This window comes from Gopherus evgoodei, chromosome 18 (assembly GCF_007399415.2).
Source record: "Gopherus evgoodei ecotype Sinaloan lineage chromosome 18, rGopEvg1_v1.p, whole genome shotgun sequence".
NCBI lineage: Eukaryota > Metazoa > Chordata > Testudines > Testudinidae > Gopherus > Gopherus evgoodei.
Genome location: NC_044339.1, coordinates 5,483,124 through 5,507,861, shown reverse-complemented (window position 1 = coordinate 5,507,861; position 24,738 = coordinate 5,483,124). Strand labels below are relative to the sequence as shown.

The 24,738-nt window shown below is 54.7% G+C and overlaps 1 protein-coding gene across 1 annotated transcript; it reads right to left on the bottom strand.

Moving 5' to 3' along the window:
- Nucleotides 1-63: 63 nt before the first annotated feature.
- On the bottom strand, nucleotides 64-24,738 carry LOC115636981 (chloride channel protein ClC-Kb-like). Its single transcript, XM_030537765.1, has 21 exons — nucleotides 24,661-24,738; nucleotides 22,991-23,090; nucleotides 18,876-19,046; nucleotides 17,047-17,175; nucleotides 14,793-14,921; nucleotides 13,663-13,802; nucleotides 11,569-11,646; nucleotides 11,299-11,377; nucleotides 9,353-9,478; nucleotides 7,326-7,410; nucleotides 6,810-6,911; nucleotides 6,241-6,325; nucleotides 5,542-5,715; nucleotides 4,869-4,938; nucleotides 4,383-4,493; nucleotides 3,816-4,029; nucleotides 3,285-3,418; nucleotides 2,701-2,801; nucleotides 1,849-1,932; nucleotides 580-666; nucleotides 64-394 (listed from the first exon to the last, which is right to left on the bottom strand). The coding sequence occupies exons 3-21, from the start codon at nucleotides 18,997-18,999 to the stop codon at nucleotides 347-349; spliced, it is 2,100 nt and encodes a 699-aa protein (XP_030393625.1). The 5' UTR covers nucleotides 19,000-19,046; nucleotides 22,991-23,090; nucleotides 24,661-24,738; the 3' UTR covers nucleotides 64-346.

Here is a 24,738-nt window from a genome sequence, read left to right as displayed (position 1 = left end):
GCCTGGCCTGCCCTCTGCGCTGACAGTCTGTGGGCCAAGGTGTTTGTCCCTGGGTAGCTCTGTGTTATCATGTCTCCAGGGTGGGCAAGGGCTGCCAGCGGCTGGCAGGGTCCCTGGGCCAGAGAGGTCCAGGTGTTGCCCCTGCTCTCACAACCATGGCTTCTTGCGGGGGGAGCAGGAAGGGTGGGGGAGCTTTCAAATCCATTTCCATTTACAAAAAATAAGTGGGGAGACGCCTGCCAGTACCGCCCCCCTACTGCTGAGATCTCAGGGCCCCAGCGAGATCCCCTGTCCCACACTCTGCTGCGCGGGGGGGAAGGGGCTGCTCTCCCAGGCTCCGAATCGCTCACTTCAACGTCTTCGGATTTGCCAGGTCTTCAATCGCCTTCTTCATCTGGAAGAGAAAGCGGCAGGTGGGCAAGGCCGTGTCCCCACCTGGCTCCTTGCTCCTCCCTGCCCCGGGGACTCGATAGCCATTCAGTCACCTCCTCAACGCCCAGGATGGGTCCTGGAGCCTCTGGCCATCCCCCGCAGGCAGCTCTCCCCCAACCCTGAGTCCCAGCTGGCCCCAGCTCCTACCTCGCTCCGAGAGACGGCCCCGACGACCCTCCCCAAGGACGTGACGAAGACACGCTGCAGGTTCAGCAATTCAAACAGGTTGTGAGCCTGGAAGGGAAGGAGAGACCAGTGTGACATGGCAGGGCAGCGTCGCCCAGTTCTCGGCAGAGTCCTCCTGCCCCTCTGCACCCAATGGTTCCCTCTTCATATGGAGCTGGCAGGGCCCACACAAGCCTGGAGCTGCCCAGGGTAGCAGGGCCCTGGGCTTCCCCTATTGCATCCTTGTGTACCCTCCCCAGGCGAGTTCAGGGCATCCAGCCGCCTCTGCTGACAACAGTGCAGGGAGCAGCCCCTGCAGAGGACACGGAGCCCATGTAATAAAACAAATCCCGGCAGGAATCAGCACTTTGTAACGGGGGGGGCATGTTGGCAGCTGGCCCAGAGCCTTCCTGTCTCTCTTGCTGAAGCCGATCCATCTAGCTGGGTCTTTATACCACATTCATGCCGTGGTGACCCAAGCTCACATGGACAATCATCTGCACATGAAACAGACAAGCTCTCCAAGCAACCAATGCACCAGGTCTTAGCACGTGGCCGGTGCTCATCTCAGCCTGAACAGAGATGGTTAGACGGGACTAGTACAAAGGGCAGACAGCAGGAGGACAGATAGGGGGCAGGCACCAGGGCCACCCAGAGGATTCAGGGGGCCTGGGGTCTTTGGTGGCAGGGGGCCCCCGCTTCGGCGGTAATTCGGCGGTGGGGGGTCCTTCCGCTCCGGGACCCACCGCCAAAGTGCCCCAAAGACCCATGGCGGGGCCCACTGCCACCAAATTACCACCGAAACAGGACCCAGTACTTCAACGGCAGGTCCCACTTCGGGGGTAATTTGGCGGCGGGGGGGTCCTTCCGCCCTGGGACAGAAGGACCCCCTGCTGCCGAAGACCTGGAGTGGAAGAAGCTCCGGGGGCCCCAGAGTGAGTGAAGGATCCCGCTCCAGGGGCCCTGAAAAACTCTCGTGGGGGCCCCTGCAGGGCCTAGGGCAAATTGCCCCACTTCTCTCCCCCCCCCCCGCCCCGGGCGGTCCTGGCAGGCACAAACATGGCCTGGGGCTGTATTTCGATAGCCTTTGGAACCCCTGAATGGTTTGTCAGCTGCCGCCTCTGCTCAGCAGGTTCGGGCAAGGCAGGCGGCTCCCAGCAATCAGTCTGATCCTTGTTAGCCCCACCTCTCCTGCCAAGCCTGGCCTCTCCCCAGAGCCCTTCCTCCCAGGCCCTCTTCCTGCCCAGTTACCTGGTGCAGAGATGTCCAAGGTGACAGCTGGAGAGTTATTGGCTCGATGGCGCAGTCGTCCCCCAGCGTCCCGCTGGAGCAAGGCTGTCGGGGAAGACAGCGGGAGGTGGGCACTGACAGGCCGGAGGAGGCCATGGCAGTGGCACCACTTTCGTAGAGCACTCTCGGGGGCATTTCCCACCCACACCCTGCCTCCCACGGGGACAGGACTCGGTGAAGTGCCTTTGCGGTCGGATACCTTACGGATTGCCAGATGCTGCCCCTTTAAGAGTGTGGAGCCTCAGCAGTGGGCATGGTCTCAGCAGGACAACAGTGGTGATATTGGGGTAGGGTCGAACGCCCCCGCAAGCCTCTTGCCTGGGCCGGCGTCTCTGGGGATGTGGCCTCGGTGTCAGCACATCGTAGCCTGAGGCACTGAACCCCCCATTGCAGAAGGGGCTCTCCAAGGAGATACAGCTCCGGGAGGGCCACGGGTGCGACATGGAGCCATCCAATAGTCTCGGAAGGAAACTGGGACTGACCCATGGTGACCACCTGCCCTGCCCTCACTAGACTGGAGTGAGCACTCTAATGGACCGCACTGAACAATCCAGCCCGGGCTGCCGGGACTGAAGAGCCTCTCCCATCGCTCATGGGCTGAAGCGATGAGAAGGGAAGAGGCTCTAAGGTGGGGCTGACCGGACAGAGGGGACGACCTGCAACCTCTAGCCCAGGGATCGCACCAGTTCCCTCCCAGGTCTGGCCGGACACTGGTTCCCCAGCACCCACACCCTCTCTGTGCTAAGAGCTGCTGGCTGGAGGGGCTCTCCCAGGGCCGTATGCGCAGCAGGGGGATGAGTGCTCTGAACCTACCTTCTCACCTGGCTCCTGGGGGGATGGCTTGGCTTCATCGTGGGTGTGGAGATACCTGACCAGCTCAGTTCTTTGCACCATGCCCACCAGCATCAAAGACTCTAGGGGGGAAGGAGACAGGAGATGGGAGGAGCTGGAAGGGTAGCTCAGATCCCTCGCACCAGTTGAGCACTTCATGGTCCTGGGCCCAGGCTGATGGCACATCTCTGCCCACCATGGGGGCTGCATCCAGGGAGGCAGCTCCATGCCACGGGCTCTGTTAAGCCACAGATGCTCCTCTGCCAAGGTAAAGCTGCTCATGTCACCAGCTCGCTCCCACCCTTCTGGCCCGGGGCCCTAAGTAGCAAGGAGAAACGCCAGCCACATCAATAAAGAGAACCGCTCCAGGTGCTCCATCCCTTCCAGACTAGGAAGCGGGTCTGTCTCTCGCTGCCCAGGGCAGCAGGGCCCAGCTCCGGGGGAAAGGGAGAGGGGTGAGGAGAGGGAAGGAGAAACAGAGATGGCCATGGGCCTGGGGGACAGAGGGAAGTGGAAAGGCCAGCAGGACCCGTGGCCCCGTCTCCGGGCGCGGTGTGGCACGGTACCTGTGCTCTCCACAATGGGGTACTCCAGGTCATCGGTAGAGGTCACGACCCTGAGGACCTCTTCAAAGCTGGCGCCCTTGGCCAGGACTGCAAAGTGGGTGTTCATGAACTGGCAAGTGGTCACGCTGTAGGAGCTGGGGGTGGAAGGGCCGAGGGTCAGCCAGGGCAAAGGGGAGAGCGCTCTCCTCTGACCCAGCACCGAGGCCTCTGGACAACCATCACCACGGGGGGGGCCGGGGTAAGCCAGAGCCAGGAACCAAAGACTGATGCGGGGATCGCCGTGGGAGCTGAGGACCCTGTGGTTGATCTGTTAACCCACGGTGCACCAGGGCCCCTCTTCTGCCTCAGCTCTGTCTCTGTGCCAGGCGCTGCATTCGCTACCCAGCAGCGGTGGTGTGGGGCTGCATCCCCTCCGGCTCTAGCTGGCTGCCTAACCTGCCCCTCTTGCACCAGCGCCAACCCAGCGCCAGGCCAGTGGAGACGCCCGTCCGAGGGGCAGCAGGTGGCAGCAGCATCTCCCCAGGGGCTCACCCGATGTGTCGGCTCCTGATCCGGGGCAGATAGGGCAGTTTCTTCACGATGATGGTGCCGTCGTAGAAGGAGGGCTGAAACTTCTGGGCTATAGCATTGGCAACCAGCACAGCCAGGATGACGGGCAAGATATGGGTGATCTGCCCGGTCACTTCAAAGGCCAGCAGGGCAGTGGACAGGGTGTGTGTGACCGAGCCCGAAAACGCTGCTGCCCCTGACAGGAGGACAATACAAAGGGCAATTACTTGCCCAGCACCTGGGGCAGGAGGGGTGGGTCTGCCAGGGTGCTTGTGTCCAGCTCCAACATCCTCCTGCATTATTCTCGCTGGCTGTCATGCCATTCAAGCCATGGTGGAGTGGAGCTGTGTCCAGCTCGCAGCACACCAGGGCCTCGGAAAGGGAAAGGAATGGAGGAAGACACAAGGATCCTGGAGACCACCCCAGAAACATGGGGTGATACACTAAATTCTGGAGCCACCCTGCGAAGGCACCTACCACTGCAGCCTCATTCATTATTCGAAGCCTGTAGCCACACTCCTGAGTTGAGATCACGTGCTAGAGACTTACCGGCCAGCGCGTAGCCTCCCGGAGTGATGGTGTTAACTACGCCCTCCAACTGGATACCATGGGGGAAGAGAAAGGCGACCACTTCCCCCACCAAACGCCCGATTGCAGCACCTGGAAAAATGTTCACCGCTGGAATCCAGCCACTCTGATCTAAAGGTCAGGGACTCACGTTCCCACCCCCCAGTGGGCCCCTCTGGGTCAGAAGCGCAAATGCCCAGAACTTGTCGAGTGTACGTGCCACCGGAGCAGGAACCAAAGTTCCCAGGAGCCAGGGGTGGATCTTGCTGGTCTAAGCACTCGCTGCTTTCCCCTCTCTCCACCACCCTTCTGCAGAGCAAGCGCTCTGCATGTCGAGAGATCCCAGCAGCCTCCTCTGAGCGATAAAGGGCTGGTCCAATGGGCAGCCCTTATTCCCCGTTATGGTAATAAGGACAATCAAAGGGGCCAATCAGAAATGGGTGCAAAGGCAGGGCGAAGCGGTCTCACCGTATACAAAGAGCGGCATGAAGTACCCAGCTGGCATCGGCATGGTGGTGGCCAAGATCAGCATCCAGAACTTGAATGAACGAGAGAGCAGGAGCGAGTGAGATCCACCCACCTGCACCCACTCCAGTCATCCCTAGCCTGCGATGGTGTAGGGGGGTCCAGCCAGCAAACCAGTTTGCAGAGTCCTCCATCCAGCAGCAGGCTCTGCTCCATGCATACACCCAGCACATTACCAGACCCTCATCGCCCAGAGGTGACAGCTCTGCCAGGGGACCCAAAAGGAAGCCTTCCTCTGGACTGGCTAAGAGGAGCTGTGCTGAGCTGGTCTCAGCTGACCTAGCCAGACATTACATGGGAGATCTGGTTCTTCTGGCCCTCAAGTCCTTGCCAGAAGACACAGAGAGGGAACACTTCCCCTCCATCCAGTGCACATGGCACAACCTTGGAGCCCTCTGGTTACGCAGAGGTGCTGCCACCTTGTATCCCCTATCAGACTCCACTGGGTCCTTGACTTTCCTCTCCCATCTCTGCGCCATGAGGCTGCACGTTCTTGGCTTTCCCTGAACCTAGGGGGTGATCCAGCAAGGGGCTCCCGACTCCTCAGAGCACTGAGGTTCCTGTAGAATCAGACCCATGGTACCCAATCTCATGGAGACCTTGACAGGGCCGATACCTTCATCACCAGGAAAAGCGCCAGGCTGCCATAGATGGTGATGCTGGGCTCCCACCACTCAATCCACAGGTTTTCAGGGTCGACTTGAGGAGGCCTGGCCAGCGATGCGTTCTGGGACAGAAGGCCCCACGTCTGGTTGTCAAAGAGGGAGGTGAGGTGCTCCTTCATGCTGAGCTGGGAAAGAAGGAGACAGGTCTAAGCACTTCCCTGCACAGGAGGAGGAGATGCTGTGAATTACTATCATGTTCAGACACAGTCTGACTCTCTTGTCACCTGCACTGGCGTAAATCAGGAGTAGCTCCATAGATGGCCCCAGCCTGCTACACCTACCAGCTGTATTAAGCCTGGAACACCAGACTGAGGGAAAATACAGGCTTCAGGGGACTGCTGCCCTGCCAGAGGAATCTTGGGTGGGAGGCAGAGAGGACATAGGGTGTGGGTGAGGAGTCTGACAAGAGGAGCCAAGAGAGGTGCAGCCAAGCCTGAGGAGAGGGTTGGAGCTGGACTTTAGTGAGAAGATAACAGTTTACTTTGTTAGTAAAGCCAGACCCTAGGAAGGGGGGAGTTTGTATCTCCACAGTGTGGCCTGTCTTTCAGAGCTGGTTGGGAAAGGCCCCCCCTCTCCACCCTGGAGTGAGTGCTTAGATCCCCACTGGTCAGAGAACAGGCGAGGGGATCCTGAGATAGGCCAGTACTTACCCTGGATGCCATGAAGTGCCCCAGGCTGGGAGGGAATGTGATGGAGGCGAGCAGGAGGGCCACCAGGGAGGAATAAATGGGCTTGCTGAAAAAGGCAGATCAGTGACATGTAACATTACATGGCGACCCTGGAATAGGGCTCTCTGAACGACAGGGGAAAGGGAGGGGCAGGGAGATGGCAGGTCACACAGGCTGGGGTGCCAAGTTGCAATGGGCCCATGAATTCTCCCCTAGGGTGAAAAGCCAGCAAAGGTTCTGAGCAGGAGGGAGGTTTTCTTTCCATCCTGCAGCAGAGGAGGAGGAGGAGGAGACAAACCATCCCCTTGTGGGCAGCGCTGAAGCCGAGCATGCCAAGGATGCTCTTGGGGGCTGAGCCAAGGAACCATGACGGATCCGGTGGGAGATGACATCCAGCTCAGCATGGAGGGTGCGGAGGCTGGAGGGACAAGATGACAGGGCCAGGGCAGAGAAGATCTTCGGCCACACACGTGGCTTGCACGCCTCCCGTCCTGCTGCACTTTGGGAACAGCCCCCACTCCTGAGAGCGTCCTTCCCTCCAGAACACCTACTCTGTAGCCAGCAGCTTGGCGGTGATCATGTTCCTCCGGACGTATCCCAGGAGCCAGCGCTGACAGAAGAGATACGCACAGCTTAGAATCCCACAGATCCCCCTGCCGAGATAAGAGAACGAAAAACAGGAATTGCCCCCTACTTCTCCCCTGAGAGCAGCCTGCGTCCTCCAAGACAACCGGAGGTCTGCGCACGTGGTGATTTCATCACCAGACATATTCATGCCATAGCATAGAGAGACCATGAATGTAGCAATTCCCAGGTTTGGCTAGTGACTTTATCTACAGCACCTCCCAGCTCCTAATAGATTTCATCCTCACACCCCCGGTGCGGTAAGGCTCTGCTAGCATGTCCATTGTACAGATGGCAGAGTGTTGCCTCAGTAACTTGCCCACAGCGGCCGTTTGCAGGCCCCAGGGCAGCAAGCTCTCTACTGGACTGTCCCCCCTTCCTTGGAAAGTGACACCTCTGCACCGAACAAAAGAAAAAACAGACCAGACTGGACCTGCTCTTACCCGAGCACCATGAAGAAGAAGGTCTCTGGGAGATCAAATGGGAAATCAATCTTAAAATTGGTCTTGAATAGAGCAGTGATGGTTTCTGGGAGAAAGAGTCAGAAGTCATGACTACGGACCCCCAGGCCAATTCAACATGCACCCTCCAGTTCTATTAGCATTAGCCATGGGAGTGGTGGAAGCGCCCTAAAAGTGGGGGGGCTATAGGCATCCGGACCGTGACCCCATCCCTGCCTTGCCCCTTCCCCTGAGCCACTGGCCCCCTGTGTTCTGGTGTCCCTGATTAGCCAATAGGGAGCTGAGTGTATATCACAGATTCCGTCAGCGGCGGCAGCAGCCGGACTTTGCCAGCAGACTGGCCCGAGTGGTGCTGGGATGGGGACAAACCAGAGCCCAGCCTCCGTGGTGACATGATATTTACATCCCCACCTGTGCAGCAAAGAACAGTACCTGCTGACCCACAGCCCGGAAGAGCCCGCCCCACCAGTGGAAGATGATTCCCAGCCACATGTCGGGGGGATGCCACCAGCCCATGGATGGGTTCTCAGAGCACGGCTCTACCGTTAAGGCATCCGCCCAAGCCAGCCTGCAGTGTTGGGGGTTAGCCTGGCTGGCGGCTTTGGATTTCCATGTGGAGCTGGCATCTCACAGCCTCCCAAGACATGCTACAGCGCCCAGCACTTCCCCATCCCCCCTGATCGTTTCGGTGTGACTCAGACTCTGGCCTTTTCTTTGACGGTTTGAAGGCAAGGGGAGAAATGAGGTGACGTTTGATGCTCACAAAACTGCAGGAGACAGAAACACATCTGGAGCTCTGCAGTCTGCCACACATTCCTCTTCCCAGGCACCTCAGTCGTGACCTGCAGCTCCCCCATCTCAGCCCCCTGTTTCAGTCCACAGACATGGCTCTGCCGATGCAGCTCAGCCCTGACCTGTGGTGGCACCGACGGCGGCCAGTCGTGCCAAATGGCTGATGCTTTTATGTTGCGAACAAACAGCCGTTAGATCCTGGGCTGGCAGAGTCATTTCAGTTTCACTGCTGCAATATGAGCCTCATTTGGTCTGCCTGGAATGCTTTGGGCCAGCACGGCAGGTGGCTTTATCAACTGTTTTCAAGCAGGGCCATGTCTGAAATTGCACCGCCGGGGACCAGACCGTGGTTCTGTCAGCCGCATCCAGAACATAAAAGATGCATCATGCACTATTAACGAGCTGATCTTAGCAGGATATGGGACCAAAACTCAGCCTAGAGCCTGCTAGTCTGCTTTCAAAGACCAGTGTTTTTGCTGGATTGTTCTGACCTCAGTCAGGAGAAAGATGAATTCTTTTCTGGTCCAGGGTTTTGTTTAAAAAAAGAAATGCCGTTCTGCCTGAACAGAGCACCTTTCATCCTGAAGGACAGCAAGCACTCTGCCAACTACAGACTGCTTTACAAAGGAATCTTTCAACCACCATTAAAATGCAGCTACTTCTGGGGTTGGGCACAGCAGTTGTTTAACAGCATGTGACAAAAGCATACACACACACACCCCACTTTTGGGTAGGAAGAGAATACTGTATGCAAAGTGCAGGAGGTATATAGTAAGATAGAATGTAACTAGCTGAGATGAATTTGAGCCAGAATATCAGGTTTGTCCTTACGAGTTCTCTACGGTCCCTTCCCCTTGCTCCTTCCATTTTAAAAAGGACCCTTGTCCCTTAGATATTGCAGAGCTGGAACTAATATGATCCGCCTGATCTGACTGCCAGTGTGAATCAGCAGAATAACTCTGCACTAAGTATCTGTGGCTCCTGACACAACCTCGCAGCCAAGGTCTCACCTCCAAGTTCTGACCCAGCCAGATGCTGCTTATCTCATAGGCTCCCAACACACAGTGGTAGGACTGGAGGAGGGATATTTCAGTGATGGGGCAGCCCAGTTTTGCACACAGATACCCATGTGTGGTTTGACCTTCTCTTCACTCATGGGCTATCCCACCACTCCTTGTGCCCCTCTCCAATCACTCAGCTAGTGCTGGTCCTTGTACCTTGTTCACTGTTGAAGACGGCGAGCAGGCGGAACATGAAGGCTCCACAGGTGGCAGAGAAGAAGCCCCTCCAATAGTCCCTGACTGCGAAGTGGGATGACATCACCTCAATGCTGAACAGGACCCCTGGGGAAAGAGGTCTCAGGTTACTAGGGTGGCAAATGAGAGGCGAGAACTCGCCATAGGCATCTGAGCAGGCCCTGGGGGAGCTGGATGCCAGAGCAGACCCAGAATGAGCCAGGTGCTTGTGCCTCATCTCCTGGCAAACTCTCAAGCGCTTGTTAAATGCCCTGGGGAAAACGTACAGCAACAAGGGCCCAGGTCCTCACACCAGTAGTCTGGGCTATTCACAAAGAGACCACTTAGACTCCTCCACCTCCAGCACCACAAATGACAGTGTTACATCACGGAGAGGAGATACTGATCTTTGAAATGCAGAAGACTCCCTCAACCTGCTGCTGTGAGGCCACTGCCAATTTCATGGCTCAGTGCTGATGTTACAGAGCAAGGCCCTGTGCGCGCTGACCCTTGGAGACTTTATATTTGTTCTTTCTTTGTCATAAAGTGCCTTAGGCTGAGCAATACATAGCTGCTGTCAGCGTAGGGGGAAAACACAGCACTGGAGACATAGCAATGCAAGACGGGCTTGATTTAAAGCTCCATGGAGAGTCGTTCCATTGACATCAGAGGCCTTTGGAGCAGAGGTGGGATAGCTCCGAATCCACCCGGCATCTAGTGACAGAAATTCCAGCGGGGACATTGTTTCCGCCTACTGCTGCTGGAGAGCTCAGTTCTGAGCTTTTCTCCTCAAAGGACCCACATTAGCATTTGTCCTGTTGAAATTTAAAAGGGGTTTCACAGAAGCTAATACGCATAGAAACCCTAACTCATAAAACCCTAACCCTGGTTTTCCAGGTAGGGTCATCATGGTTTTGCCACCTGGTTTTCCTTCTTAGGGGACCTCTCACCTTCCTGGGAGCTCTCTTCTGGGTATTCCCATATGCAGTTCAGGGCAGACATCCCAATGCCTGTCTGTGCACCCAGCTTCCGCCAGGTGCCATTTTGTTCTGAGTTACTGACTCGCCACGGTAACAGGCTCAATTGCTATTCATTGAGCAATAGCAGAAAGGGTGTGAAGACAACAGGAGGTGAATTCCTACCTCCCAGCTGGGTCCAAAAGTGCTAGCTTTATAGGAAAGGTAGGAGGGAAATTGGCAAGGTGGGGTGGGGGTAAGGAGCACAAATGGGAACAGAGGGGGCAGAGCAGAGCCAGTTAGAGCGAGGGCTGTTGTATTGTTTGGCAAGACAAGGTTTTCAGCCCCAAAGAACAGAATTTGACCATGTGAGATCCTCTATTAGCTAGCACCAATAGAAGGCTGTTATCCTCTATGTCAGGGGTTCCCAAATGGTGGTCCGCATACCCCTGGGGGTACACAGGAGCTTTAATACTCGGTGCCAATTTGTTATATAAAACACGGTAGGTCATTTATTTCAAGATGTACCACCGAGGACACAGATACACAGTGACACTGATGTATAGAGCCCTCCCCTCCAATCACCATGCAGCGCGGGTTCAGTTGCCCAGCAACAGTCCAGTCTAACTGAGCTCAGAACTTCGGGGGGGTTGGCGGGTTCAGTTGTATACGTCACACTGTAACTATCTCTATTTGTAACAGTGAAATATGGACAGGTGGCTAAAGACAGGTGGTGTTAAGAAGAACACACAAAGTATCAGTGATGAGAAGGGGAAGGGGAAGCAGGCTGCTGGTGATAGCTCCGGCAGGGAGTCTGGGGGTAGCTCCGGCGGGGAGTAGAACACAATAAGAAAAGTTTGGGAACCTCTGCTCTGTGACCCAGCTGGCAGGGGGAGGCACCACATACTTCACCAGCATGTGACATGGTCCCCACCCCTGCTGCCCCCCAGGCTGGGCCAGTTGCACTCTTACCGCTAATAGGAGCCCCGAAGACAGTCGCGACTCCAACAGCAGCGGCTGCCACCAGCATCTCCATCTGCTTGCTCTTGTTCTGGAACGGAGACACACGCAGAGCAGGGTGGTTTGCCTCAGACTCTAGCACTCGCAGGGAGCCCCACTACGCTGCCAGCGGGGACCAGTCGATAAGGGCAACCCTGGGGAGAAGGGATCGGGGTGTCTGACCCCACCCACCGAGTCCCCTCTCCTCTCACCAGCAGGCGGCCACCCCATTTGCCACCTTACCTCATACTCCCCAACGACAGACGTTCGGATCTTTCCTAAATACGCTGCGATCATGCTGGAGAGATGCACAAAGGGGCCCTGGAGAGAGGAGGGGTTGAGTGCTCAGTGGTTTGCATGAAGAGCAGAGACTCACTAAAGAGCAGTGGCTTCCTTGGAGAGAAACGCCACAGCCCAGCTGAGCGAGGTGTAACCTGCTGACATCGGTGCAATGACAGCACGAGGTGTGGATCTGGCCCCAGCTGGTCACCTGAATTGCTTGGGATGAGAATACAGGCTGAAAAGCCCATGAGATCAGATGGTCTCAAGAGATTACCTCCTGCAGCAATGACCTAGCCAATCCCCCTACTGCCGCATAGATCAGCATTCAGTTCACATCTGCCAACAACAGGCAGTTACCCGAGGAACCAGGTCTAGAACCCTGCTCCTTCCGGCCCAAAGGGCACAGACTTCTGCTGCTTGAGCTGACGGAGAAGCACTCGCCTCTGTGCGTTCCAGCCACTAGACGGCACCATTGTCTTTAATGTGTGGAAGGAAAACTTGTGTTACAGGGGATTTCAGTTTAGGAGACATGCTGGAGGTCTCATGCAGCCAGTAGCAAAACATCATTCGAGTTTCTAAAGCTTATAGTTGATCATTTTCCTTCCATTTCCTAGGGGGAGATGTGGGGGCTGTATCTCAATCCTTGCTCTGCTGACCTCAGATCTGGACCACTAGTCAAACCCCCAGGTACAGCAATTTTCAGGTCAACCCAAGTAAACAGGCAGATTTTAGGTCACTTGGAAAAATCAGCTGTTAACAGCAAGCTGGTCTCAACCTTTAGTGCCACTGCCCCACTCTGATATGAGCTAATTCCCATCCGTCCGTCATTGCTGCTCAGCCACTGGACAGTTTCATTCTCCGTTTGTTTGCCGCTCAGAGAGGAGAGGCTCTTGAGCACTGTCATGGAGTCCCCGGGCAATACTCTGGAACTGCTCCTCACAAAGCCAGGCAGGACTTTGGGGAGCCTCCTCTCCCTTGGAGCAGACTATCTGCAGGGCAAGAAGCTCACACGGCTTCACCTCCTGGGTCTCTCCTTGGAGCATTCAGCATCCTCTGCCCCTCCGTGTGCTTCCCACAGCAAGCCCGCCCCAGCGGGGTCTTGGAGAAGCCACAGGGTCCTGCACCCCCACTTTGCAGTCAGACGTGACTCTCAGCCAGCCAGTAACACAGAGGTTTATTCGATGACAGGAATACCGTCTAAAACAGAACTTGTAGGTACAGTGAATGGGACCCTTCCGCCGGGTCCATTCTGGGGGGCAGTGAGCCAGACACCCACGTCTACACTTCACTCCTCATCCCCAGCCAGTTCCAGACTGACAACCCCCTCCAGCCCCTCCCTCTCTGCTGAGTTCCTTTCCCGGGCCAGGAGGTCACCTGACCTCTTTGTCTCCAACATCTTCAGCAGGCACCTTTTCAGAGAAGGGGCCTAGGCCATCAGTTGCTAGGAGACAGAGTGCCAGGCATTTAGGTGCACTGGCCCCTTGCTCTGCAGCAATCATACACCCTTATACTTACACCACCTAGATACTGAAGAACTGCATAGGGGACACTGAGGCACCAACACAGTATTCAGAGAAAACATTAAGAACATTCACAGTTTGTCTCAAGCATGTTACAGACACCCCGTTCTCAGACCCAGAACAGCCCTTGGGTTCTTTGCATATGTATCTGGAGATTCCCATCTCTCGCTGGACTTGGAATCTGTTGATGCAACCTGCCTGAAACTCGCCCTCAGATACCAGACAGCTAAAGATCACTCGGGTGCCCTGAATCAGGGTCAGATTCCCAGCTGGTATATATCAGCATCATCCCACTGATGTAAATTGATTTGCACCAGCTGTGGAGCTAGCCCTGCTTGGGACACCCCAGCACCTTTTGACTTCATCTCCCTCCCAAGATTTGGAAGTGTCCCTTGTAGGGAGCATAGGGCTCTCCTTTCTGTACTTCCTATACTATCCCCAATGGCCTACACCAGCCTGGTCCCTCAAGAGGAACCAGCAACCAAAATGTCTCCTCAGCCTCATTCAGCCACGAGACCGAGCAGGGGACACTTACAACTTTGCCGAGGAATATAGTGCTCCCACACGCGAGGGTGCAGGTCAGCCCCACCACTTTGGCTCCAAAGTTTTTAATGGCCAGGTACTCCTCCAGCATGACTCCGGTGAGAATGGTCTTGAGCTCCGGGATGCCAGAGCCTGGAGAAACACAAAAAAGTAGGCCACACCAGAATGCCAGCAAACCACTTGGTGAGCCAAGAGTTAACGGAGGTGAAGGCATTTGGTAGCAATGTCTGGATCTCCAGTTCTGGGATTCCACAGAGTCTCCAACCAGGAACCCAGTATCAACAAGGCCAAGGGGGTGTACTCTGAGTTCGGAACTTGCAATTCAAACCAGATGCCACTAGATCATCCAAAAGCAGAGAGATGCTCTGCTTCTACCCAAGGTGTCTTCCACATTTGTTGGGTTCCAGGGATAAAAAAAAAAACCCATCTGTTGCTTGCTATAGGGCAAAGACCTTTGTGCACACTTGACATTGAGAGCCAGTGAAAGGTTCCCTGTGGTCAGCCCTGGAGACAGAAGTCCTCTGTTTATCCACCGAGCCCATACAATGTGGAAAGTGGCAGCACAAACTTCCCATGCACAACCCGGCCAATGCCCTTCAATGCATCTGACCTGGGGCACGAGAGGGGAGTTCACTCTCCAGGCCCTTCCAGTCCTTGACCTGTCTGCTGTGATGGCCAACAAGGGACTCATTTAGTACTGACCACCATGGGATTTTTGTGATGTGCACATCTGTCTCCAGCTTTCTTCACTCTGCAGGCCACTCTCTAGGAGACAGACCTTCTGATGGACCATCTCCCAAACCATCACCCCAACCCCCCACTGCTTAGCTCTCAGAAGGTTTCATTCTGAAGACCCTCCCACCCAAAATGGAAGAACCATTGCATCTACTGCCCACTGGGCTGCACTGTCCCCATCATGATGTTGGTCAGCATGAGCCCGCAGTGCAACAGAAGAGCCACCCCTGAATCACTTGATATCAGGTGGGGTAGTCAATAGCTTGGGGCGTGACTCCAGAAGAGACACCAGGCTTGTAAGGAGCTATGGGACAAAGGGATGATTCTTATTCATAAGATGCCTCCTCTGTGACCTATGAGCCTCGTGTCTGAGCACGTCAGACTCACCTCCTGAGTGTGGAGTGATGCTCTGAGAGAAGCCAGTGGAGAAGGCGGACAGGGCAATCGGGTACATAGTCCAGGACAAGTACTTCAGCAGTAAGTGATCCCCGAGCTCTTGGTAAAGCCACTTGTGTGCTAGAAAACGAGTACAGCAGAGACGAAGGAAGTGATACAGCAAAATGGACCAGTGGCCTAGCGAGTGCAATATCCTGCCTCCCTCCGCAACACAACAGATCAGTTGTGCATCTGTTCTGATAGCCCACATACGACAGATCAGAACAGAGCGACGGTTCAACTATTCCAACTTCCCACCATTCTAGTTCATACCCCCAATGGCCCATCTATTCTGGGATTCCACCTCCTGCTGCACCATAACAGATCATTGGTCCATCTATTCCAGTTCACTCTCTCCAACAGTTCTCAGTGGCCAAGGGAAGATGTTAATCCCATTCAAACATCTAATTGTACAATAACAGCCCTTGGAGTAAGATGGGAAGATTCTTCCTGACCCCCATCTGACAATCTTCCTATGCCCAGAAGCATGAGGATTGGTAGTGCTTGTTTTTTTTCACCCCAGCTAGTGTAAACTTCAGATTCCATTCTAATTTATATGTGTCCAGTGCAATAGTGAATCTTACTAAGTTGTTTGCACCACTAATACCCTATGGCAGTGAGTTCCACGGGTTTATTACACAGTGTCTAACTCTTTGATTTTCTGAATGCTCTTCCTGCCTTTCGTTCAACACAGCCTCCAACTCTGCGTTCCCTGCAACATTACCCTACATAAAAAACATGACACCAAAACAAACTGGGGTGGGTTGTGATAGGACAGTCGAGGGGGAGGGGAAGAAGGACCAGCAAAGGGTGGGGTGGGAACAGTCTCTATGATGGGTTCGGCTGGCTGACGTGCTCTAAGCTTTTCCTGTTAAAATCAATGTCAGTGGCCTGAGAGGGTCTGTGGAAATAAGTCGTATACACGAGGCATCCTTCATCTGAACCCTCTTTCTATTGCCCTTTCTTGGGACCACATTCCACTCTCCTATCTGAAACCCAAATCCCTCTTTCCTCAGCGCTCTGCCCAGCTGCTGCCTTCCAGAAAACAGATGGGGGCTGCTCTGAACAGGCAGCTGAAGTAAGCAGGTCGCCGCGACACCTGGAGTTGGTTCGTGCCATCAGCTGCACAGCCAGCGTTGCTGGAATCTGCTCCAGACGGGCACAGAAATTCAGTCTGGGATCCCTCTCCCACTCTCTGTCCCCTTCTTCACGTGGAAGAACGAGAACAAAGTGGATTTCTGTCTCCACCTGGAATGGATTCCTTGGGGAGGAGAAAAGCCTCTTTTAGATTTCTGTGCCCACCTGGAGTGGATCATCCTGAGTGCACTCTGGGCGTGACAGTAATTAACAGAGATACACAGAGGAGCTCCCAGGATGCTGCCTGATCTAATGCGAACTCCACTAGGTGTCAATGTAACCTAAGGTTTCCCTCTGGGCCTGGACTCTGGCTTTGTGTATTTACCCGTCAGTGGGCTGCTAGGGTACTGCTGCAAATCCGTCTGATGGAACAGGGCAATTCTCGACTGCTTTCCAGCCACAGATCCCAGTGGGGAGGGTGCGGGGGGGTGTTGCTATTCCCATGCCGTGGAGGGGAGGGAGGGGGTAACTTGCCCAGGGTTATGCAGAGAGTCAGTGGCAGGAATAGAACCTGATGCTCTTGATTCCTAGTTCAGTGCCCTACCCACCCAACTCCTTTCCCTAAGCTTATGCTGTTTGTTCAGCCAGTGATACCCTGCACTGAATTCTGCCATCATCCCCATGGCACAGGCAATGAACCCCACAGAGACCAGCCAGGCCGGGAGCTTCCTCTCAAGTAATTTTGCAGTGGAGTCTTGTAAAACACCCCATGCACTCCCAGGACAGGCCATTGCCTTGGGGCTCCTACCTGCTGAGTAGGCAGGAGCAGCGCAGAGGGAATTCACTCCATGTCCAGAAAACTCCCACTGAGCAGCTTTAGCTGCAAGGATTATGGGGCATTCAGGAGAGGCATCCAATGGAACATTGCAAGCCAAGGTCTGGCCAGGAGCACCTGAGTACTAATCCCATCTCTGATCCTACCTCCTCCTGTGGCACAGGGCAAGTCACAGCCCCGCTACCTGCCTCAGTTTCCCCAGGCGGATAATCATTCTGCCCTACTCACTGTAGAGTCTGGGGTGCTTCATAGTATTCAGCTGAGAGAAAGCGATCACAACTGGCCAATAGTTACCGTTCGATACCCTGGAGACCGTGAAATCCATGGCGAAACTGATCAGCGCCATTATCACCCCCAGGAAAAAGAGGAAGTACCAGTCATCACCGACACGGAACAGCTGGCGCTTCACACACTCCAGGCAGCCTGCAGGGGGCACCAGTGGGACAGGGCGAGTCAGACACACTCTGCTGGGGCCAGGTAAATCACAAGTTACAAGGAGGGTCAGCTACACCCCACAGGGCATGAGTTTGATTGTTGCACGGCAACTCGTTCCTTTTGCAGAGGGACTGTGGCTAACCCAGTAAAAACACTGGCCCCAGATCAGGGCCCAGGCACCAGGAGAACTATTTGGGGGGGGTCGCTCTTTTCAGCCCCCTTGTAGACACAGGTTGCACATCACTCACAGGAGGAAAGTGAGCAGAGCTGGTCAGTAGCGCAGGGTCTGGCACTGAAGCAGAAAGTGATCATTTGTTCTGCACTCGGAGGAACAGGTTCCCGGAGGACGGGAGAAGCACAAAGACACTTTTTAACCAGCTCGGTTATCAACCAGGAAACAAAGTTCCTCTGGGGGGGCAGCTTCATTAAGGCTGAAATAGTCCACGAGTTCATTCCGAGATTCCTTTTCAGACCAGCTACTAACCCATCAGCTGGGTTTTGTTCTTCCGCAGCTCTCTATGCAGGCAAATGTCAGGGGAAAGGCAGGACAGACCGAAGGGGAACCTTAGACAAACCAGCTGGATGTTATTAAATACAGCTGACCTGCAGCCGTGGTGGATCAAACCCGGTGCAGTGATTCGGGGGCAGCCACTTGAAATCCAAGCCCAATGGCTTCGCTGTAGGAGCAGCCACGGAATAACATAGACAGACAGAGCAGGGTGACGTACACAAGCCCCTAGACAAGTACAGAGCATGGAGCAGGGGTTATTAGATCAAGCGTAGCAGAGAAAGGGCCACCGGCCTGCTGGGGCCTGGCTTTATTAACAGCAGGTTTCAGAGCAGCAGCCATGTTAGTCAGTATCCGCAAAAAGGACAGGAGTCCTTGTGGCCCCTTAGAGACTAACCAATTTATTTGAGCATAAGCTTTCGTGGGCTACAGCCCACTTCATCGGATGCATAGTGAGGAGATATATACACATACAGAGAACCTGAAAAGGTGGGAGTTGCCCAACCAACTCTAAGAGGCTAATTAATTAAGATGAACTGTTGTCAGCAGGAGAAAAAAAAAACTTTTGTCGTGATCATCAAGATGGCCCATTTCAGACAGTTTGACAAGAAGCCGTGAGGATATTTAACATGGCTGAGAAATTACACACATTGAATCTATTTCCCCCATGTTAAGTATCCTCACGGTTTCTTGTCAAACTGTCCTAAATGGGCCATCTTGATGATCACGACAAAAGTTTTTTTTTTATCTCCTGCTGAAAACAGTTCATCTTAATTAATTAGCCTTCTAGAGTTGGTTGGGCAACTCCCACCTTTTCAGGTTCTCTGTATGTGTCTCTCTCTCCTCACTATATGTTCCCTTCTATGCGTCCGATGAAGTGGGCCGTAGCCCACGAAAGCTGATGCTCAAATAAATTGGTTAGTCTCTAAGGTGCCACAAGTCCTCCTGTTATTAACAACGACACACCGTAGAGTGGGGGTGGGGGGTTAGGAACTGCAATGCTCCAGCCGGGAAGGTGCCTGTGGACCCACCCCAAAGGGGAATAGGTGTCACACTTGAGGGCCCACTGGCAGGGGAGAATGCTGCTTACTCACCATTTGGATTAGATGACCCAGAAGGCCTTCGACAGCTCTGCCACCCCTGCTGGGGTAGGAACATTTCCATCCATTTCGGCTCTTACCTCGGATTGTCCTGCGTGTTCTGGGCCAGGGCCTCCAGCTTTCTTCTAGCACTAGAATCCTCTCCGCCTCCTCCTGGGCAGCATGGTGCTCCCTCCGCACCCTCCAGGACCCTGCCATCGCCATGGGCCAGCGATGGCTCCGGGCCAGGAGTAGCAGGTCACTGCTGGTCCCTGTGCAAATGGGAGCAGCTTGCTGGTAAGAGGCAGTTCCGGGCTGCCTCACCATAGGGGGTTCTGGGCTACAGAGAGGCCCATGTTACAAAGGACAGCGCTAACCAGGGACCATTTCACTAGCAGCGACCATCAGGGCCTCCCAGAAGATTCAGGGGGCTTGGGCAGGGGCAAGTCTTCGGCGGCAATTCAGCAGCAGGTCCCTCTTGGAGGGAAGGACTTGCCACCGAATGCAGCCAAAGAACGAAGCCGCAGTGGTAGAGCAGCCTAAGTGCCACCGATTGCAGCTTTTTTTCCCCCCCTGCTGCTTGCGGTGTTTGTACTCATTGGGCGGCGCTCTGAGGCTTCGGCAGCACTTCAGCGGCGGGTCCTTCACTAGCTCCGAGTCTTCTGCTGCACTGAAGGATCCACCGCCAAAGACCAGGAGCAAGTGAAGGGCCCGCCGCCGTTGTGCTGCCGAAAACCCAAAGCGGCTTGTGGGGCCCCTGCAGGGCCCGGGGCCTGGGGCAACTTGCCCCCCCTCTGGGCGGCCCTGGCAACCATACAGCTTTGGCAAATGACAGGCTCAGCTGTCTTGGTCTGCATGTGCGGTGGGGACACCTACCTCCCACCAGCTGCTGCTTCCCCAACAACCCAGCCGTGGGGTACTTCTTTGCTGGGTCAGAAACAGCCTCCTCATGGACCCTAGGCTGGGATTTGATGTTACATGGCTGCAAATCCGTTCACTAACACCAGGGACACTGAGCCCTGGTCGCTCCCCTCCCCTCCCTGCTCCCCAAGCTTGCCTAGTCCCCTCTCCCCTCCTCCATCTGTCTTGCCTCTGTTGTGGTGAAAGCTTCTCCTCTGGCCCTCCCAAAATCCAGAACAGACTCCCTGTATGGCTGCCAACTCACTGACTCACCCCCTCCTTTCGTATCACGCCTGAAGACGGCATTGGCCCTGCCTGGAGCTCTTGAGACAAAGTCAGTGGGACTTCGGTCCTCCTTGGGGTGGCCTAATGCCCAGGGGTGAGTGTCTGGTCTACAATCTCGCTGGAGAGCGAGGGGTGATTTAGCTCTGCTGCGCAGTTTATAGGAAAGATCCTGCACCAGGTAAAGCCGCACTGTGCTAATAATAGCTGATGTTTGGCATCCAGCTGGAGTGAGCAGGTGATTAATGTGTTGACTGAGTGGGTGACCTTGAGCTGCTAATGGAGTGAGACCCAACAACAAGGAATAAATTCTCCCCCGCGCGCACCAGGCCCGTGAGGCCTCAGGGCATCCACGTGTTGTTCACGGGAGGCCAAGAAGGTCAAGTATAGGACAGGAGGTTATCAGACAATTCACGCTCAGCTCACAGCTAGGTTTGGATCCCAGGAGAGGCCCCGTGGCAAAGAGACACGATTCCCTCCAGGCATCCCGCCCCTGGCTCAGCTGCCCGGACCACCTGGGGATGGAGGCTGGAGCCAAACCTCTACCCCTTTCCTGCCCACTGTCCCAAGATGCGAGTGAGCAGGGTGTCACGGAGTCACCGGGCGATGCTCCGGAACTCCTCCCCACCAAGCCAGGCAGGACTTTGGGGAGCCTCCTCTCCCTTGGAGCAGACTTGTTGAGGGCAAGAAGCTCACACGTCTTCACCTCCTGGGTCTCTCCTTGGAGCATTCAGCATCCTCTGCCCCTCCGTGCACTTCCCACAACGAGTCCACCCCAGCGGGGTCCTGGGGAAGCCACCGGGTCCTGCACCCCCACTTTGCAGTCAGACGTGACTCTCAGCCAGCCAGTAAAACAGAGGTTTATTCAATGACAGGAACAGGGTCTAAAACAGAGCTTGTAGGTACAGAGAACCGGACCCCTCGGCCGGGTCCATTCTGGGGGTCAGTGAGCCAGACCCCCACGTCTGCCCTCAGCCAGCTCCAGACTAACAACCCCTCCCAGCCCCTCCTCTCTCCTCAGCCCCTTTCCCGGGCCAGGAGGTCACCTGATCCCTTTGTCTCCAACACCTTCAGCTGGCACCTTTGCAAGGGAGGGGCCCAGGCCATCAGTTGCTAGGAGACAGAGTGCCAGGCATTTAGGTGCACTGGCCCTTTGCTCTGCCAGATACTTAAGAACTGCCATGGGGACACTGAGGCACCAACACAGAGAAAACATTAAGAACTTTCCCAGTTCGTCAAACAGGGGCATCAAAACAATAAGTGTCGCTGATGTGTCAGGAGGAAGGGCTCTTCCCTCCGAGCCAGCCGGGTAGCCCTGCCATGCCCAAGGGGGGGTCTATGGTCTAAGATCAAATGAAACCAAAAGGCATTTAGGGCTGGATCCTGCCCATCCTCTGCCCCCCACTCACACAGAGCCCCCCCTGAAATCGACACGATGTAAGGTCATGATAAATGTGAGCAGGGCTGGCAGAATCCAGCTCTTAATGATCTTTTATGACAGGGACAGTAGTACCTGGCTAGAAACCATCCTGTTTCGGGTTGCGTTCCAGGAGGGCCTGGCTCTTGTATCAGCCAAACTGGGTTCACCTAATTCAGACCACTCGAGCCATCCCTGAGGATTCAGCCCCTGTAGTTTCACAGCACAGAATCCGCACGTGCAAGGACTTGCACCAACAAGGGTGCACTAACAATGAAGCCTCGGCATGGTGGGGGGGAAATGTACAGTGTGTGCCACGCTGCGACCCAGCAGCCAGGCCCTTCATTCCTGCTAGGCCCCAGGCTTGAAAGCAGGGGCAGTGGCTGCAGGAGTGGGCCGGGAGAGCCAGTAGTGAGGAGGAAAGGGGGCTTCGTGGTTAGCAGTGTGGTGGTTGGATAGGGGCTCTGATGGGCATGGGAACGGGGATCAGAGCGGGAATGGGAAGGAGTAGAGAGGAGTCTAGCTAGAGCTGACAGAAAAAACATTTTGATGCAACGTGTTCGGTGTCAACTGACTTTGTGACCAAATGGGAATTTTTCAGCAAAAGCTTCTGTGTTCATCAAATACTTTTGCCAAAAAACTGAAATCTGATTTTTTTTTTGTTTCCTGCAACAACAAAAAAATAAAATTTTCAGAGTTTGGGGTTGCTGAAAAATGAACGTTTTTTTCAGGTTTCAGTTTCTACGAGGAAATTTGTTTTGACAGAAAAAAGTGAAACATTTTGCAACTTTGTCAAAAATTTTCATGGAGAAGAAACATCTTTTCCCAAGGGGCTGTGATCAGAAGCCTTGTGACAGAGGATCTCACTGGGCCAGACCACGTGGACAGTCTAAGAGAGTCCAACGTGGGGAAGTGAATGTCTTCCAGCCCTTTCATCATGTAAGTTACACCGGCACAGACTCCTCTCCGAACCCGGCCCCCTGTCCCCAAGCTTTTCCATGCTGATCTGGACCTCTGCACTTTTCATGATTTGCCCATTGCCCATTCGTACCCTAAAGATGAGTCTTTCTTGGATGGGCCGGGGCAAGGAACCAGCAGACAGCACCAAAGACAGATGATACCTGTCCATGAAAAGAACAGGGAGCCCTGCGGGTGCCTGCTTTCAGCACTGCCATCTTCTCCAAGTCAGTCCTGCATAGGAGTTGTGGGGGACCAGCTGGTGGCCCTTGGAGATGCAGGAATGGGATTCCATCCCAGGAACTCAAAACAGCTTCCCTGCATTCTGCCATGAGCATTTCACTGATTCAGCAGATGTTCAGAGGCCTAGATTCGGCACTGGTATGGGCTGTGCTCCTTTCTGGGCAGGACAGGGGCAAAAGTGGTTGTCTGCCAGCTTTGTTGGCCCAGATTCTTGGCACAGCCATGACCCAGTTTGTTGTAAGTTTTTGCTGCTTTATTATTGGGCACCCATGTTAACACCCCCTGAAATTCATGGGGCATTTTGTCCCTCTAAGGGCTATTGCTTCAGGCTCTCTGCAGACTCAGACATCACTACACTGATAATACTCACTTCACCTTTCAAGGTTTTCTTCACATCCAGGACAGCTAGAGACTTACCGTTGTTTGTTTTAATGAAAGCCGAGATCCTCACATAGAAGACGGCACCTTCAAAAGCAGAGCTGGGTTGCTGACTAGGCACAATCTGGCTCCATTCAAGCTGGGGAAGAATTCCCAGGTAGCCAGTCATGCCATTTTTCCAGCTGCTTCATGCCACCCACTGGAGTAGAGCCCCCAGGCCCGGGCCAGAATCCAGCCCAAAGCCTCTCTGACTTGCATTGCTCACTAATGTGCTGAGGAACCTCAGTTTTGCTCCACAGAGAGGAAGGGAGTCTACAGAGAAGAACGAACCACAGAAAATCTGATTTCCTCCCAGCTTCCTGGAATAACTAACTAACAGGGCCGATGGCTACAGTGGCAAAGGAGCCCTCAGCTGCCAGCGTCTCCACCCAGCATGGGTGGCACAGAGGAAAGGGGCTGAGATTCTCAGCAGGTGTGAACTGATGCCACTCCATTGAAGTCCCTGGGGTGTGTCAGTTTGCACCAGCTGCGGAGCTGGCCCCTAGGCTAGTGTCTGACAGACAGCGTCACCACTGTGGGATTGAAACCACAGACTCAGAGCGTGTCTGCACTGGAGCTGGCAGGGCGAGTCCCAGACCAAGGTGACAGCCCTGCGCTGACTGAGCCAATGTAAGCGCGGCAGTCCAAGCAGCAGGAGGGACTGGCTGCCCCGAATACAGGCCTATGGGGTTCAGATGTGCTCATACTCATCCCACCCCTCCCACCACTATTTCTACGTTTTAGCATGCTAGCTCGATCAGACCTAGGATGGGCATGTTCTGGCAGCTGGGCATCTCACCCCAGCTCCGGGGTAGATGCAAGGGTGCCCATTGGGGGGGGGGAAAGGGGAGGGCAGAAGACCCCTGAGTTTCATTCAGGAGGTGTGCAAGCTCCCAGGTGGAGCTCTTAACTACAGCACAGAATTAGTGGAGAGGAGAGGTGCCTCTGGGACGGGGCCAGCATTTTGTTTACAAACAGAGGCCAGGTGATTAAGATAAGAAAGGGCTGGTGATTAAATGAAGGGTATGGACGTTTAGCCTGTAAAAGAGGAATCCTCTCGGGGGGAGAGGGAGGAGGGTTGTTTTAGAGAGAACACGGGCTGGGGGCTCAGAAAAAAATACAGCAAAGCACTGAGCCCAGCTTATATTCAGAAAAGGGGGAGATTGGGGGGCGTAGATGAAAAGAAGGGGTCAGACCCAGGGCAGGGCTAGCAGCATACAGAGAGGTTCCCACTCTACCTGTGGTATTTATGTGGTTTCATCACCATAGTATCTGAGGCTGCACCTCACAATATCTAACCTATTTCTCCTCCCAGCCCTTTGGCGAGGTCCAGCCATGCTGTTATCCCCACTGTACAGGTGGGGCACTGAGGTACACACATACTAAAGGCAGATTTTCAGAGGCATTTAGGCACCTAGTGAGATTTTCAAATGCACTTAGAAGGTTTGGTGCTTTGTAAACCCCACTAGATATCGAGCTGCATCTCTAGGTGCCTAAAAACCTTTGAAATTCTGTCCTTAAAGCACTGGCCTGGGGTCAGAGAGGAAGTTCATAGTGGGAATAGAACCCAGGTCTCTCAGGGCCAGCTCCCTGTACAGCAGACCAGCCTCTCTCTCTCTGCTACATGCTACAAAAAAAAGGCTCCCTGCTCAGAGCACTGCAGGACTCACCTGTGTGTGTCTCAGGACAGCTGCTGCCTCTGGAGTTCTGCATGAATCTGCCTCCCAGCCTCTGCCCTTGCACTGGCC

Excerpts from the sequence above, each read along its gene's own strand:
- LOC115636981 (XM_030537765.1), bottom strand. The coding sequence starts at position 18,999 with ATGGCGATGGCAGGGTCCTGGAGGGTGCGGAGGGAGCACCATGCTGCC. Across the intron at positions 13,803-14,792 it reads CATCACTCCACACTCAGGAG|GCTCTGGCATCCCGGAGCTC; the intron begins GTGAGTCTGACG and ends GTGTTTCTCCAG. Across the intron at positions 11,647-13,662 it reads CTATATTCCTCGGCAAAGTT|GGCCCCTTTGTGCATCTCTC; the intron begins GTAAGTGTCCCC and ends TCCTCTCTCCAG.